At 27.5% G+C, this 17,917-nt stretch overlaps 1 protein-coding gene across 1 annotated transcript; it reads right to left on the bottom strand.

Annotated features, from left to right (window-relative positions):
* Window positions 1–16,317: 16,317 nt before the first annotated feature.
* On the bottom strand, window positions 16,318–17,721 carry LOC113372273 (cytochrome P450 4g15-like). Its single transcript, XM_026612601.1, is given in 6 exon segments — window positions 16,318–16,480; window positions 16,483–16,560; window positions 16,713–16,898; window positions 17,181–17,349; window positions 17,441–17,509; window positions 17,593–17,721. Coding segments are annotated over 6 exon segments (621 nt in total). The 5' UTR covers window positions 17,602–17,721; the 3' UTR covers window positions 16,318–16,370.
* Between the last annotated feature and the right edge of the window lie 196 nt (window positions 17,722–17,917).

Below are 17,917 nucleotides of genomic sequence, written 5' to 3'. Positions count from 1 at the left end.
ACTTGTATCAATTTATTCCTTTTATTTATTCAATCATGAATTTGTTGTTATTATTGCGAATTTAAATAATTTTTCTATCATATACATTTTTGCATGTAAGTAATCCATGTCGAGAGGGATGTTAGGAATATTTTGTATATTTTATTTAATTAGTAATTATTATTTTTATTTCATTTGTGTAATTTGGATGAAATAAATTTATGTGCGTATTGAAATTTACAAATGTTGTTTTATTAATTAAGTTTTACATGTATATAATTGATAAAGACAATCCAGATAATAAAAATAGAAAGAAAACTATGCTAAATTAAACTGCTGCTAAACTGTTGATACTAAAAACTGTGTTACCAGTCTATATAAATACACGTTCTATGCTCTATGTTTATTTTCTGTTGTAAATATTTTTAAAATAAATCAACAGTCAGTTCTGTCAGAGACTTGGTTCAACAAGTGTCTTTATCGTAATAATAATTGCCATTTGTCATACATTTAAATAGATTTAAAGTTAAAGTGTGTTTTGTGTGAAAATATGATTTGGGTAAGTACCAAACAAATGTTTTATATTTTAATTTTAAGGCAAAGTGATTCATGTTTATGTATTTATAAATATTTTGACAAACTGTTGAGCATAATTCTAAACAGATATTTGTTTCAACACATTGTGATATTCATTCAGGTCCAAAATAATGATTAATACATAAATTTGTTACATTAAGCGTCAAAATTGAGTTATACTGTTTAAGGTTAAACATCAAACAAATGACAAACGTCAAACGTCAAAATTGACAGTTGTTTTCATGTTAAAAATGTCTGTTGTGACAGTGTTGAATATAAAATATTTTATTTGTAAATAAAACCACAAAAACTTAGTGAAAAAAAACGTGGATGGAAATATTTCAAAAGTGTAAAATGCTTTTTTTTATTGTTCAAACAAAAGGTTTGTTTTTTATATAAGGAAATACGTTTTTGAATGTCTTATTTGAAAACAAATAATTGTGTATTAATTGTCGTGTTAATAATATTTATTAAAAGTGCAGTTGTTATTAATAATTCAATATTTACATCATACAAATGGATCAAAATACATAAATGCTCTTTGTAAGTAATGTTTTTTTTTTAATCATAAGTGCCATTATTAATTAAATCAATTAATTAGTTTAATTGATGAAATAAAAATTATTGGTTTGTCTATCTATAATGTTATTGAAATATTTAGGAAATTTTCACAAAATTAAATTACCAACATTTTTTTTAAATATTTGAATATTTTAAAAAGCAGAATAATGATTTTAGCGAGCTAACAGTATAGTTATACTGTATAAGATTTATGAATCATTAACCATATTGGATTCATGGATTTTATCAAACAAATTTTTCTCAATTGCAATCGATATGCGAGTTTGGTCATTTTTTTTTACATTTTGTCAAATATTTTGGAATTTTTATTCTGGACATTTTCTATGTTTATTTTAGTATAAACTAGATAAAATTTTGCTAGAGTTTGCTGTATATTGTTATATTCACTTTTATATTAAAATTCTGAATAATTTGTAGTTGAAGCGCAGATTTGAGTTTGATAATTGGCTATAGGTGGATTATGGACATTTTTTACATTTTGTCAAATAACTTTAAAACTATGTTCAGAACATGTTTATTTGTTTATACTAGTATAAACTAGATGGAATTTACTAACAAATAGTATAAATTGTTTTATATACTTGCGTATCAAAATTTTGAACAATTTTCAATTGAAACGCAAATTTAAACGTAATATGTAGATTTTGGACTTTTTTTACTTTTCTTCAAATAACTTTTAATTTTTTTTTCGGGCACGTTAATTTGTTTACATTAATAAACACTATATCAAATTTACTAAGTACTAAAATTTCGTATAATTTTTAACTGAAACGCGAATTTGTGTCTGTGTACATTTTATCAACCAACTTGAAAATTTTGTTCTAGGCATTTTAATTTATTTATATAAGTAAAAAATAGATAAAATTTAGATTCATAAATCATAAATAATATTAAAAGCAAAGACTGCTATTCATGATTTTGTTAAAACTACAGTGATGATATCAAATTGTTCGATTATAATAAATGATGTATTTGAAGTTGAATCCATGGATACTATCCATGGATTGTTTTAAGAGCTTTTTTTTTAACTTTGGAAATGATATCAAGTTATTCGATTAACATAAATGATGTACCTACAAATTATTCAAATGTTTTTATTTTTTCACCGAGTTTTTGTGGTTTTACTTTCAAATAAAATATTCAAAGCTTACTTATTGTTACTAGTCTGGTATTAAGTAACAAGTAATCTTATTTTAAATGTATATCCTTAGAATGAATATTTATTCTTTTCACAGGTACTTATGCACTTATAGGAACAGGAACCATAAAATCTGGGTCTCCCCTACACTAAAGGAAATTCATGATCAAGAACTTATTGGACAAAGTTTTTGGATGATTTTTTATTACACCAAGGACGAAATCATCCTGTTTGATGAGCTTTCAGGGCATGTTCCACTGGAAAACAACAAAAACTTTGGTTGCAACATCGGAATTTTAGCAAAAAAATAGATTTGTTTTCGCTATTTTGGAAATGTTTTGACTGATTCCAAAAGATTTTCGAACGCTGATTTCAAAAATGCTATCTATTTTTGGATAAACCCACATACACCCCCCGAAAAATCGAAATCTTTGGTTGCAAAATCGATTTTTCTTTAAAAAAAATCGGCTTTCTTCGCGATTTTCAAAATGTTTTGATTGGTTTCGATTGATTTTGGGACGCTCATTTCGAAAATATTATCCGTTTTTGGATAAATCCACATACAACCCCGAAAAATCAAAATCTTTGGTTGCAAAATCAAACTTTTACTAATGAAATGAAAACTTTTTTTCGCGATTTTCAAAATGTTTTGACCGATTCTGATAGTTTTCGAGGCGCTGATTCCGAATATGATATCAGTTTTTGGAAAAAAAAATTCTTCTGCCCTTGGTACGAATTTGAAGTTTGAAAAATCGCCAACTTTGAAGCTGATTTTAACTATGAAGACGATGATAAATTTGTAATTTTTTGGTTTGGTATAAAGATTGTACTTTAGTCTACACAAAGCATTAATTAAAATTATTACTTTCATTCATTAAGGGCCTTAAAATTGCATTTGAAAGTCACGATTTTGGCCAATTTTGGCTGCTCCTGATAGACTGTCTTTTTAACGAAAAAAAAATAAGATTTTTAAATTACACCAAAGTAGGTTTGGTTTACTGCTAACCAGGCGTGAATATGAGTTTATTCAAAATTATCTTCCTCCTACTATTTCTTATCTTTTATATATTTATATATATATATATATATATATATATATATATATATATATATATATATATACATGCGTATATATATATATATATATATATATACATTTATATTTATATATATGCACATATATATTATGTCGATTTTTGTAATGCTGACACTCAATAAATTTGATTATTTATCTATATTTCTTATTTATTTACACAGTTTGAAAAATTATTGGCTCCAAATATTTTTTTCAGTCAAATGGGGTTCGATCTGTCGATCCTCGAATTGCTATTCTGGCCTAAACCGTATCTTTACGACCTCGGCCATTCGCACATTTGACACAGAACATTTTTAGGAAACTTATATCTTTCAGTTTGGAAATAACACTTTATATTTTTACAAAAGACTACGATTTTTTAAAACCAATTGGCCGAGGTCGTTAAGTGACCACTACGGTTTCTCAGCGTGTCTCGGTTCGATTCCAGAAGAGGCACAAAAAATCGAATGTATAGTTTTTCATAATTATCAAATATTAGTTCAAAATATTAAATTCAGGTGTCGCATTTCGACCTTGACACTTAGAATATTTCTGAAAAACAAAAAACTCAAGTTTCGTACTTGACTGTAAGAGAGATACATGAAGAGACAAAAAAAAAAAAGAAAAAAAAAAAAGAGGAAGCACTGGGGAAAGAGAGGGGTAGAGGCAGATGATGAATAAGAGAGATGTGTATGATACATATTCTTTATTAAAATTCAATATTAATATAATATAGGAATAAAAATAACTTTTATCATCAATAACTTAAATAGTCGAGTGGTTTAAGGGACCGCATACTCGGTGAAATCGCTCTGGAGGCAGGCACAAGGTGAGCAGGATCGAATCCGGCTGAAGGCGACGACAAGGAACTCTGATGCAGAAAAAATGGAGCAGTGCTGGTGAACGGCTGTTGGCGAGCGCAAAGGGTCCTGAAACGAACACACCAAGTGATGGTCAACCAGAGGTCCATGATGCGAGAGGTTACACGCAGAGAGACACATTGCGGAAGATGCATGCCGAATCCAGAAATCTACCCAAAAACCGCAACATGCGAAAAAAACAACACCAAAAAAGGAAAAAAAAATGTGAAAAAAAGCGAAAAAAAGGGAAAAAAAGGGGAAAGAGGAGGAGGAGGAGGAGGAAGGGGAGGGGAAGGACCTAAAAAAAACCTCCTTAAGTCCCAGGTCAATTTTTCTCTTTTCTGTTCAGCGTTGAAACTTTTTTATGTTTTTTAGTGTTCCCTCACACCAATTCCCAAAGTCAACACTCGAATGAAATCAAGTCCACGTTGAAATTTTCACAACGAGAAAAAATTACTGGGACTTAGTTAAAATATTTAACTTTGCCCCAATAAAATTTTCTCGTTGTGAAATATTCAATGTGAGCCTCATTCATTCGAATGTTGGCTTTGGGATAATACAGCATGCAAAAATAACTCGTCTCTCTTAATTGAAAAGGTTTCACAAAATTTGGACTTAGAAAAAAAAAATTATCTGAAAGGACTTAGAAAAGAAAAAAAATTATTCGAAAGAATTATTCAAAAAATTTGGACTTAGAAAACAAAAAATATCTGAAAGGACTTAGAAAAAAAAAATTATTCGAAAGAATTATGATCAGAAAATTTGGACTTAGAAAAAAAAAAATTATTCGAGAGAATTATTTACTTAATCGATGAAATGAAATGATAATAATCGAATCAAAATTGTTTATACAACTTGATAAAACATGTGAAACCTTTACAATTAATCGAGACAAAAACAAATTTAGTTGACTTGAATAATATACAAATTATTAGAAAAAGCCATAAAAGAAATTCAATAAAACATGTGAAATGAAATAATGAAAAATGTTTGAAAACTTGAACATTAAAAACTTCAAAACTGTTTAAAGCTAATTTTTATCCTTTAGAAATCGAGCTAAATAATTTTTACAATTTAAATCAAATAATAAACTTGTAAACAAATTTATGATTTGTCTATCATTCAAGTCAACTCTTTGAAACTTCGATTGCATGTCTTGATCAAAATTGTTTTTAGCAACAAAAAAATAAAAATCTATAATTTTGCTATGCAGCAATTATTTAAAATAAAATTACAGTAAAAGTCTTTTAAAAGCTGAATTTAATTAACAATTTGGTAAGTCGTATTAAATATTTGAAATAATTTGATCAAAACCAACAATCGTGTTATCCAATAAATAAGAATGTACATGCAGTCAATATCGTTACAGGGAAAACACATTATTCTTGATACTGGAAATGTCAAATACAAATACAAATATTTTTTCTGTATAACAATGAACAAGAGGTGTGACAAAAAAGAGATATTTTATAAAGAAATTTGTAATTTGTAACAAAATACCATCAATTTAGGAGTTACCTAAGGAAGGATGCTAAGACCTCTTCAACAAATAAGTAATCGATGCTTACAAAAAGCTGTATTGGTTAACTAATAATTTGGTAACATAAATTTAATTTGAAAGATCTAGTTAACTAATAATTTGGTAACATAAATTTAATATATAAGAATTTTGAATTCTACACAAAATCAGCTCATAGTGTTGTTATAGAACAAAAGAATTTCTGGTGGAATATTATTATGGAATTGTAATAATACAAATTACTTTCAATGTCTTTGATACATACGAGAAGTACAAACTTTTATCTTTTATATTGATTTAAAACATTCATAAAATTTTAATTCATAAGCAAATTAAAAAAACTGAATCAACATGTTTTCCCCATAACAAATTAAATATGAACATAGTCTTTTACACATATGTCTGCCAAATTAACTTATAATCTTTTATTAGCTTATTTTATATTAGTTGTAGTTGAATAAACAATCAATATATTGTATATATTATGCATTAAAAATTAATAAAGTATATCTTATTAAAGAAAATGATATTGACTCAAATATAATAGTATAAACAATATTTTCAGCAGATATATGTATACAACTATATTAATAATGCACGAGCCAGAATATATTTTACTAAAATATATACAGACTGCTTTATAAATGATATCGGATAAAAAAAGAAAAGGCACAAGTTCTCAAAGCATCTTTCAATTAATTTCATTTAATATGAAAAACAAGCATTAAATACATAACTATATAAGAAATATTATTATTAAAAACTCGGTCATTAATTGTAAACCTCTTTCAGAAAATAAATTATGAGCAATATCTTTTTATTTATTTCTATTAAAATTATAGTTTCACTAAAGATTACAAAAAATATTGTGATGAAGTGAACATTTTCAAAAATATTTGACTGCTTTAAATTCAAAAATAAAAAAAAACTTAATGCATATATAATGCATATGTAGTACCTTATTTAAATATTCAAATTTATTCTATGTATATATATTATATATATATCTATATATATATATATATATTATATAATATATAAAGCGAGAGGTTTTTCTTCAGATGGTAAAATAATATGACAAAATTGTTTCTTGGCATCCATCCAGTAATTGAAAACAGTTTTATTGAAAGAAAATGTTTTTATTGAGAAAACATATGTTTCGGGTCTTGATTTGACCCATCTTCAGTGCCGCAATTAAATATTTCAGAGTTACAATTTAAAACAATATAAAAAATACATACTTACAGGAAAATACATATAAAAATATGTAAAAAAGCATAAATATAACCAATTTAATAAATTAAATAAATAAAACATTTTCTTTCAATAACACTGTTTTTAATTACTGGATGGATGCCCAAGAACAATTTTATCATATTATTCACAATATATATATATATATATATATATATATATATATATAATATATATATATGTACACACATAAGAATTAAATATTGAATATTTAAAATAAACTATATCAGACGAAGTATGATAAATGCCTGTATATATCAGAAATATATTCTTTGACTCTCTTTGTATAAAACATGCTTTGCACTTACATTGTTCGATATCCTCTACGGCAGCTCCCAGAACACAAATCCAATACACAAACCACCTCTAGAGCATCTGCCAGAAATCTCAAGTACTCGACACAAAATCACTACTTTAGAACCACTACATAACTTTGTTCGTTACATGTCTCTTCGACTTATTGCAACTATCCGAGTAAAGTCTTTACACAATACACGACACACGACTTACATTAGAGACTTTCGTGAATTTAGAATTCGATAATAAAGAGATATGTGTTGGAAGTACTCAAATATAAATTATACATTTTACAATTGCATATATATAAATAAAGGATACATTGGCGCTGTAAATGAATTAATAACTTACAAAAACACATATATAAATTATACATTTTACAATTGCATATATAAAAATAAAGGATACGAAAGGCGCTGTAAATAAAATGCTTACTTATAAAATTGACTCAAAATGGAGGCCCTGAAAGAGATACTTATCAAACTATTCAAGGTACTTCCGAACATATCCATTTTTTTGGCTTTTAATTAACGTTTCACGACAAATTTATTATATCAAATTGATCTCCTAAATTAATTACACGTTTTGATGCATAAATTAATTAAAACTAATCAAGGATTTAATTAAAAAACGTTAATTAACTCAACCGCGTGTTAATTCACGAACATTTCTTTGACAATTGAAGTTGTCAACATGTGTCAGAATGACTGTCACCTCTTGTACAATTTAAAGCGCGAAATTCAAACTTTATGAAATACACCTCTTTGGAAATATACGGTTTAAAGCAAAAGGAGAACTCTGAATATGTGATAATTAAATTGTTTTTATTCTTGTCTAATATTATAACGCTCTACATCAACGCGATGTACTTTAAAGTCTAATTAGAATCGAGAAAACTTTTGCCTAAACTTTTGCTTTTGATAAAATATTGAATCAAAGCATTATTTGCAATTAAATTAACAAACTGCTATATCTTTCAAACAAAACTATTCACTTTTTGTGAATTTCACAAAGTTTAAATTTCAAATTTGAGGTGTATTTCATAAAGTTTGAATTTCGCGCTTTAAATTGTACAAGAGGTGACAGTCATTCTGACACATGTTGACAACTTCAATTGTCAAAGAAATGTTCGTGAATTAACACGCGGTTGAGTTAATTAACGTTTTTTAATTAAATCCTTGATTAGTTTTAATTAATTTATGCATCAAAACGTGTAATTAATTTAGGAGATCAATTTGATATAATAAATTTGTCGTGAAACGTTAATTAAAAGCCAAAAAAATGGATATGTGCGGAAGTAGCTTGAATAGATTGATAAGTATCTCTTTCAGGGCCTCCATTTTGAGTCAATTTTATAAGTAAGCATTTTATTTACAGCGCCTTTCGTATCCTTTATTTTTATATATGCAATTGTAAAATGTATAATTTATATATGTGTTTTTGTAAGTTATTAATTCATTTACAGCGCCAATGTATCCTTTATTTATATATATGCAATTGTAAAATGTATAATTTATATTTGAGTACTTCCAACACATATCTCTTTATTATCGAATTCTAAATTCACGAAAGTCTCTAATGTAAGTCGTGTGTCGTGTATTGTGTAAAGACTTTACTCGGATAGTTGCAATAAGTCGAAGAGACATGTAACGAACAAAGTTATGTAGTGGTTCTAAAGTAGTGATTTTGTGTCGAGTACTTGAGATTTCTGGCAGATGCTCTAGAGGTGGTTGGTGTTGTAAGATTTGTGTTCTGGGAGCTGCCGTAGAGGATATCGAACAATGTAAGTGCAAAGCATGTTTTATACAAAGAGAGTCAAAGAATATATTTCTGATATATACAGGCATTTATCATACTTCGTCTGATATAGTTTATTTTAAATATTCAATATTTAATTCTTATGTGTGTACATATATATATATATATATATATATATATATATATATATATATATATATGGTGAAATAAAATGAGAAAAATTGTTCTTGGGCATCATCCAGTAATTAAAAACAGTGTTATTGAAAGAAAATGTTTTTATTTATTTAATTTATTAAATTGGTTATATTTATGCTTTTTTACATATTTTTATTTATATTTTCCTGTAATTATGTATTTTTTATATTGTTTTAAATTGTAACTCTGAAATATTTAATTGCGGCACTGAAGATGGGTCAAATCAAGACCCGAAACATATGTTTTCTCAATAAAAACATTTTCTTTCAATAAAACTGTTTTCAATTACTGGATGGATGCCCAAGAACAATTTTGTCATATTATTTTACCATCTGAAGAAAAACCTCTCGCTTTATATATATATATATATATATATATATATATATATATATACATAAGAATTAAATATTGAATATTTAAAATAAGGTACTACATATGCATTATATATGCATTAAGTTTTTTTTTATTTTTGAATTTAAAGCAGTCAAATATTTTTGAAAATGTTCACTTCATCACAATATTTTTTGTAATCTTTAGTGAAACTATAATTTTAATAGAAATAAATAAAAAGATATTGCTCATAATTTATTTTCTGAAAGAGGTTTACAATTAATGACCGAGTTTTTAATAATAATATTTCTTATATAGTTATGTATTTAATGCTTGTTTTTCATATTAAATGAAATTAATTGAAAGATGCTTTGAGAACTTGTGCCTTTTCTTTTTTTATCCGATATCATTTATAAAGCAGTCTGTATATATTTTAGTAAAATATATTCTGGCTCGTGCATTATTAATATAGTTGTATACATATATCTGCTGAAAATATTGTTTATACTATTATATTTGAGTCAATATCATTTTCTTTAATAAGATATACTTTATTAATTTTTAATGCATAATATATACAATATATTGATTGTTTATTCAACTACAACTAATATAAAATAAGCTAATAAAAGATTATAAGTTAATTTGGCAGACATATGTGTAAAAGACTATGTTCATATTTAATTTGTTATGGGGAAAACATGTTGATTCAGTTTTTTTAATTTGCTTATGAATTAAAATTTATGAATGTTTTAAATCAATATAAAAGATAAAAGTTTGTACTTCTCGTATGTATCAAAGACATTGAAAGTAATTTGTATTATTACAATTCCATAATAATATTCCACCAGAAATTCTTTTGTTCTATAACAACACTATGAGCTGATTTTGTGTAGAATTCAAAATTCTTATATATTAAATTTATGTTACCAAATTATTAGTTACTAGATCTTTCAATTAAATTTATGTTACCAAATTATTAGTTAACCAATACAGCTTTTTGTAAGCATCGATTACTTATTTGTTGAAGAGGTCTTAGCATCCTTCCTTAGGTAACTCCTAAATTGATGGTATTTTGTTACAAATTACAAATTTCTTTATAAAATATCTCTTTTTGTCACACTCTTGTTCATTGTTATACAGAAAAAATATTTGTATTTGTATTTGACATTTCCAGTATCAAGAATAATGTGTTTTCCCTGTAACGATATTGACTGCATGTACATTCTTATTTATTGGATAACACGATTGTTGGTTTTGATCAAATTATTTCAAATATTTAATACGACTTACCAAATTGTTAATTAAATTCAGCTTTTAAAAGACTTTTACTGTAATTTTATTTTAAATAATTGCTGCATAGCAAAATTATAGATTTTTATTTTTTGTTGCTAAAAACAATTTTGATCAAGACATGCAATCGAAGTTTCAAAGAGTTGACTTGAATGATAGACAAATCATAAATTTGTTTACAAGTTTATTATTTGATTTAAATTGTAAAAATTATTTAGCTCGATTTCTAAAGGATAAAAATCAGCTTTAAACAGTTTGAGAGTTTTTAATGTTCAAGTTTTCAAACATTTTTCATTATTTCATTTCACATGTTTTATTGAATTTCTTTTATGGCTTTTTCTAATAATTTGTATATTATTCAAGTCAACTAAATTTGTTTTTGTCTCGATTAATTGTAAAGGTTTCACATGTTTTATCAAGTCGTATAAACAATTTTGATTCGATTATTATCATTTCATTTCATCGATTAAGTAAATAATTCTCTCGAATAATTTTTTTTTTCTAAGTCCAAATTTTCTGATCATAATTCTTTCGAATAATTTTTTTTTCTAAGTCCTTTCAGATATTTTTTGTTTTTTAAGTCCAAATTTTTTGAATAATTCTTTCGAATAATTTTTTTTTTTTTCTAAGTCCTTTCAGATAATTTTTTTTTCTAAGTCCAAATTTTGTGAAACCTTTTCAATTAAGAGAGACGAGTTATTTTTGCATGCTGTATTATCCCAAAGCCAACATTCGAATGAATGAGGCTCACATTGAATATTTCACAACGAGAAAATTTTATTGGGGCAAAGTTAAATATTTTAACTAAGTCCCAGTAATTTTTTCTCGTTGTGAAAATTTCAACGTGGACTTGATTTCATTCGAGTGTTGACTTTGGAAATTGGTGTGAGGGAACACTAAAAAACATAAAAAAGTTTCAACGCTGAACAGAAAGAGAAAAATTGACCTGGGACTTAAGGGGTTTTTTTAGGTCCTTCCCCTCCCCTTCCTCTCCTCCTCCTCCTCCTCTTTCCCTTTTTTTCCCTTTTTTTCGCTTTTTTTCACATTTTTTTTTCCTTTTTTGGTGTTGTTTTTTTCGCATGTTGCGGTTTTTGGGTAGATTTCTGGGTTCGGCATGCATCTTCCGCAATGTGTCTCTCTGCGTGTAACCTCTCGCATCATGGACCTCTGGTTGACCATCACTTGGTGTGTTCGTTTCAGGACCCTTTGCGCTCGCCAACAGCCGTTCACCAGCACTGCTCCATTTTTTCTGCATCAGAGTTCCTTGTCGTCGCCTTCAGCCGGATTCGATCCGTCTCACCTTGTGCCTGCCTCCAGAGCGATTTCACCGAGTATGCGGTCCCTTAAACCACTCGACTATTTAAGTTATTGATGATAAAAGTTATTTTTATTCCTATATTATATTAATATTGAATTTTAATAAAGAATATGTATCATACACATCTCTCTTATTCATCATCTGCCTCTACCCCTCTCTTTCCCCAGTGCTTCTCTTTTTTTTTTTTCTTTTTTTTTTGTCTCTTCATGTATCTCTCTTACAGTCAAGTACGAAACTTGAGTTTTTTGTTTTTCAGAAATATTCTAAGTGTCAAGGTCGAAATGCGACACCTGAATTTAATATTTTGAACTAATATTTGATAATTATGAAAAACTATACATTCGATTTTTTGTGCCTCTTCTGGAATCGAACCGAGACACGCTGAGAAACCGTAGTGGTCACTTAACGACCTCGGCCAATTGGTTTTAAAAAATCGTAGTCTTTTGTAAAAATATAAAGTGTTATTTCCAAACTGAAAGATATAAGTTTCCTAAAAATGTTCTGTGTCAAATGTGCGAATGGCCGAGGTCGTAAAGATACGGTTTAGGCCAGAATAGCAATTCGAGGATCGACAGATCGAACCCCATTTGACTGAAAAAATATTTGGAGCCAATAATTTTTCAAACTGTGTAAATAAATAAGAAATATAGATAAATAATCAAATTTATTGAGTGTCAGCATTACAAAAATCGACATAATATATATGTGCATATATATAAATATAAATGTATATATATATATATATATATATATATATATACGCATGTATATGTATATATATATATATATATATATATATATATAAATATATAAAAGATAAGAAATAGTAGGAGGAAGATAATTTTGAATAAACTCATATTCACGCCTGGTTAGCAGTAAACCAAACCTACTTTGGTGTAATTTAAAAATCTTATTTTTTTTTCGTTAAAAAGACAGTCTATCAGGAGCAGCCAAAATTGGCCAAAATCGTGACTTTCAAATGCAATTTTAAGGCCCTTAATGAATGAAAGTAATAATTTTAATTAATGCTTTGTGTAGACTAAAGTACAATCTTTATACCAAACCAAAAAATTACAAATTTATCATCGTCTTCATAGTTAAAATCAGCTTCAAAGTTGGCGATTTTTCAAACTTCAAATTCGTACCAAGGGCAGAAGAATTTTTTTTTCCAAAAACTGATATCATATTCGGAATCAGCGCCTCGAAAACTATCAGAATCGGTCAAAACATTTTGAAAATCGCGAAAAAAAGTTTTCATTTCATTAGTAAAAGTTTGATTTTGCAACCAAAGATTTTGATTTTTCGGGGTTGTATGTGGATTTATCCAAAAACGGATAATATTTTCGAAATGAGCGTCCCAAAATCAATCGAAACCAATCAAAACATTTTGAAAATCGCGAAGAAAGCCGATTTTTTTTAAAGAAAAATCGATTTTGCAACCAAAGATTTCGATTTTTCGGGGGGTGTATGTGGGTTTATCCAAAAATAGATAGCATTTTTGAAATCAGCGTTCGAAAATCTTTTGGAATCAGTCAAAACATTTCCAAAATAGCGAAAACAAATCTATTTTTTTGCTAAAATTCCGATGTTGCAACCAAAGTTTTTGTTGTTTTCCAGTGGAACATGCCCTGAAAGCTCATCAAACAGGATGATTTCGTCCTTGGTGTAATAAAAAATCATCCAAAAACTTTGTCCAATAAGTTCTTGATCATAAATGTCCTTTAGTGTAGGGGAGACCCAGATTTTATGGTTCCTGTTCCTATAAGTGCATAAGTACCTGTGAAAAGAATAAATATTCATTCTAAGGATATACATTTAAAATAAGATTACTTGTTACTTAATACCAGACTAGTAACAATAAGTAAGCTTTGAATATTTTATTTGAAAGTAAAACCACAAAAACTCGGTGAAAAAATAAAAACATTTGAATAATTTGTAGGTACATCATTTATGTTAATCGAATAACTTGATATCATTTCCAAAGTTAAAAAAAAGCTCTTAAAACAATCCATGGATAGTATCCATGGATTCAACTTCAAATACATCATTTATTATAATCGAACAATTTGATATCATCACTGTAGTTTTAACAAAATCATGAATAGCAGTCTTTGCTTTTAATATTATTTATGATTTATGAATCTAAATTTTATCTATTTTTACTTATATAAATAAATTAAAATGCCTAGAACAAAATTTTCAAGTTGGTTGATAAAATGTACACAGACACAAATTCGCGTTTCAGTTAAAAATTATACGAAATTTTAGTACTTAGTAAATTTGATATAGTGTTTATTAATGTAAACAAATTAACGTGCCCAAAAAAAAAATTAAAAGTTATTTGAAGAAAAGTAAAAAAAGTCCAAATCTACATATTACGTTTAAATTTGCGTTTCAATTGAAAATTGTTCAAAATTTTGATACGCAAGTATATAAAACAATTTATACTATTTGTTAGTAAATTCCATCTAGTTTATACTAGTATAAACAAATAAACATGTTCTGAACATAGTTTTAAAGTTATTTGACAAAATGTAAAAATGTCCATAATCCACCTATAGCCAATTATCAAACTCAAATCTGCGCTTCAACTACAATTATTCAGAATTTTAATATAAAAGTGAATATAACAATATACAGCAAACTCTAGCAAAATTTTATCTAGTTATACTAAAATAAACATAGAAAATGTCCAGAATAAACAATATTCAAAATATTCAAATATTTTAAAAAAAATGTTGGTAATTAATTTTGTGAAAATTCCTAAATATTTTTCAATAAACATTATAGATAGACAAACCAATAATTTTTTATTTCATCAATTAAACTAATTAATTGATTTAATTAATAATGGCACTTATGATTAAAAAAAAAACATTACTTACAAAGAGCATTTATGTATTTTGATCCATTTGTATGATGTAAATATTGAATTATTAATAACAACTGCACTTTTAATAAATATTATTAACACGACAATTAATACACAATTATTTGTTTTCAAATAAGACGTATTCAAAAACGTATTTCCTTATATAAAAAACAAACCTTTTGTTTGAACAATGAAAAAAAGCATTTACACTTTTGAAATATTTCCATCCACGTTTTTTTTCACTAAGTTTTGTGGTTTTATTTACAAATAAAATTTTATATTCAACACTGTCACAACAGACATTTTTAACATGAAAACAACTGTCAATTTTGACGTTTGACGTTTGTCATTTGTTTGACGTTTAACCTTAAACAATATAACTCAATTTTGACGCTTAATGTAACAAATTTATGTATTAATCATTATTTTGGACCTGAATGAATATCACAATGTGTTGAAACAAATATCTGTTTAGAATTATGCCCAACAGTTTGCCAAAATATTTATAAATACATAAACATGAATCACTTTGCCTTAAAATTAAAATATAAAACATTTGTTTGGTACTTACCCAAATCATATTTTCACACAAAACACACTTTAACTTTAAATCTATTTAAATGTATGACAAATGGCAATTATTATTACGATAAAGACACTTGTTGAACCAAGTCTCTGACAGAACTGACTGTTGATTTATTTTAAAAATATTTACAACAGAAAATAAACATAGAGCATAGAACGTGTATTTATATAGACTGGTAACACAGTTTTTAGTATCAACAGTTTAGCAGCAGTTTAATTTAGCATAGTTTTCTTTCTATTTTTATTATCTGGATTGTCTTTATCAATTATATACATGTAAACTTAATTAATAAAACAACATTTGTAAATTTCAATACGCACATAAATTTATTTCATCCAAATTACACAAATGAAATAAAAATAATAATTACTAATTAAATAAAATATACAAAATATTCCTAACATCCCTCTCGACATGGATTACTTACATGCAAAAATGTATATGATAGAAAAATTATTTAAATTCGCAATAATAACAACAAATTCATGATTGAATAAATAAAAGGAATAAATTGATACAAGTCTATATACACATTTACATTATTTGATTTTTTGCACAAAGTGCACAATTCACTTCTTCAAGTGTTTTCTTTACAAAACCAGCTACGAATTTGTGTTTTAGATAAAAAACCCTTAATAAAACATTTTATTCAATTTGTTTCATATACATATATATATATCTATATACTCGTATCAATTTCATCGTCCATTTCGCACTTCCGATGTCTTTTTGTTCCGGTTACGCCTTCAAAGTCCTGACGGAGCTTCCGGGTTTCCGGGGCGTCAGGCGCACCTTGAATCCTTCGGCCCTTTTCAGGATGATGTCGGCCTGAAGCCTGAAGTCTTTTCGGTTAAGTCGCTGTGGACGCGGAAATTACGAAGGATCGTCGACAGGATTATCTTCAATTTTAACATCGCATATTTGCGACCTGGGGAGGAAAAGAACATATACGGTTAGGCCAAGTTTTAGGGATACCGAGTCATTATGGTGTTAGACAATTGTGTTGGACAAGTTTGTCGAATGTTTCATTTAATTTGCACAATCGGTTTAAAAGTTACAAGATTTGTTAAGTGTACTTGCCTACACAACTCCTTGGCCCTGCCGAGAACGGTACGAAGGCGTAGTAGTGCCTATTGGCAGTTCGCTCCGGCAAGAAGTTGTCCGGATCGAACACGTCCGGATTCGGAAAGTGTTCCGGCATTCTGTGCATTTTGTAGGTTCCGACTATGACTGTGCATCCGGCAGGAACAACGAAATCACCAGAAACTAAAAGAAAAAAATAGTATGTATTGTTTATATGCTACCAAATAGTCTAAATAAATAGTAAACTATTTATTGTGCACGTTTCGACGCTGTATGTGTGCCAACATTCATGCCAGAATTTGTTTTGAACCCTGGCATGTGGGTACTCTGAAAACACAACTTTTCACAACTAATCTAAGGGTGTAAATTTCAAAACTCTATCTATATTAGTTTAGCAGAATTAATAATAGCAGAATTTTTATTTAAACCTCCATGTCTGCAGAGTTATTTTTTTCACTCTCTTACCCAATTTTAAGTCTTCCTGAATTTGTCTGGCAATAATTGGTACTGGTGGGTACATCCTCAAAGTCTCCATCAGACATCTTTCCAAATATTTCATTTCTAAAGTGTCTTGGAACGTTGCTGGTCTGTCACTGTCTCCAAAGATTTCGTCTAGTTCTTGGATAACACGATCCTAAAAAGGATAAATTATACTATATATATATATATATATATATATATATATATATATATATATATGTATTTATAATAACATTCATAATTACCTGGATGTGTTGGTGGATTCCCATCAAAGACAAGAAGAAGCTGCTGCCTGCAGCAGTCGTATCGTGTCCCTAAAAATTTAAAACAATATTTTATTTAAATTTAATAAATTCTTAATTAATTTTCTATTAACTCTATCATTGTATATATTCACCTCAAACATGATGGTATCGACTTGTTCCTTGATTTCGGTATCAGAAATAACAACTCCGTTCTGGTTGGACTCTAAAAGTAGATCCAAAAAGGCCAAACGTTTCTTTTCTCCAACATCGTTGTCGTCGACGTCCAGGTCGTCCTAAAAAATAAAAAAAAATTAAAAACTATTATATGTTCTTCCACAAATTTGTAGCCGTAAGTTTTGTATTCTTTATTACCTTAAGACCGGCACTTTGTCCAAATGATAAACCTTCAACAGTGGTGGTCTTTCCATTGGCCAAATGTTTTTCCTTCTCGTCTTCCTTCTCTTTGACTTTCTTGGC

The sequence above is a fragment of the Ctenocephalides felis genome, unplaced genomic scaffold (assembly GCF_003426905.1).
Source record: "Ctenocephalides felis isolate EL2017-DRISC unplaced genomic scaffold, ASM342690v1 CF-g0.4_SCAFFOLD_01604, whole genome shotgun sequence".
NCBI classification, from domain to species: Eukaryota; Metazoa; Arthropoda; class Insecta; order Siphonaptera; family Pulicidae; genus Ctenocephalides; species Ctenocephalides felis.
This window is presented reverse-complemented; position numbering and strand designations above follow the sequence as displayed.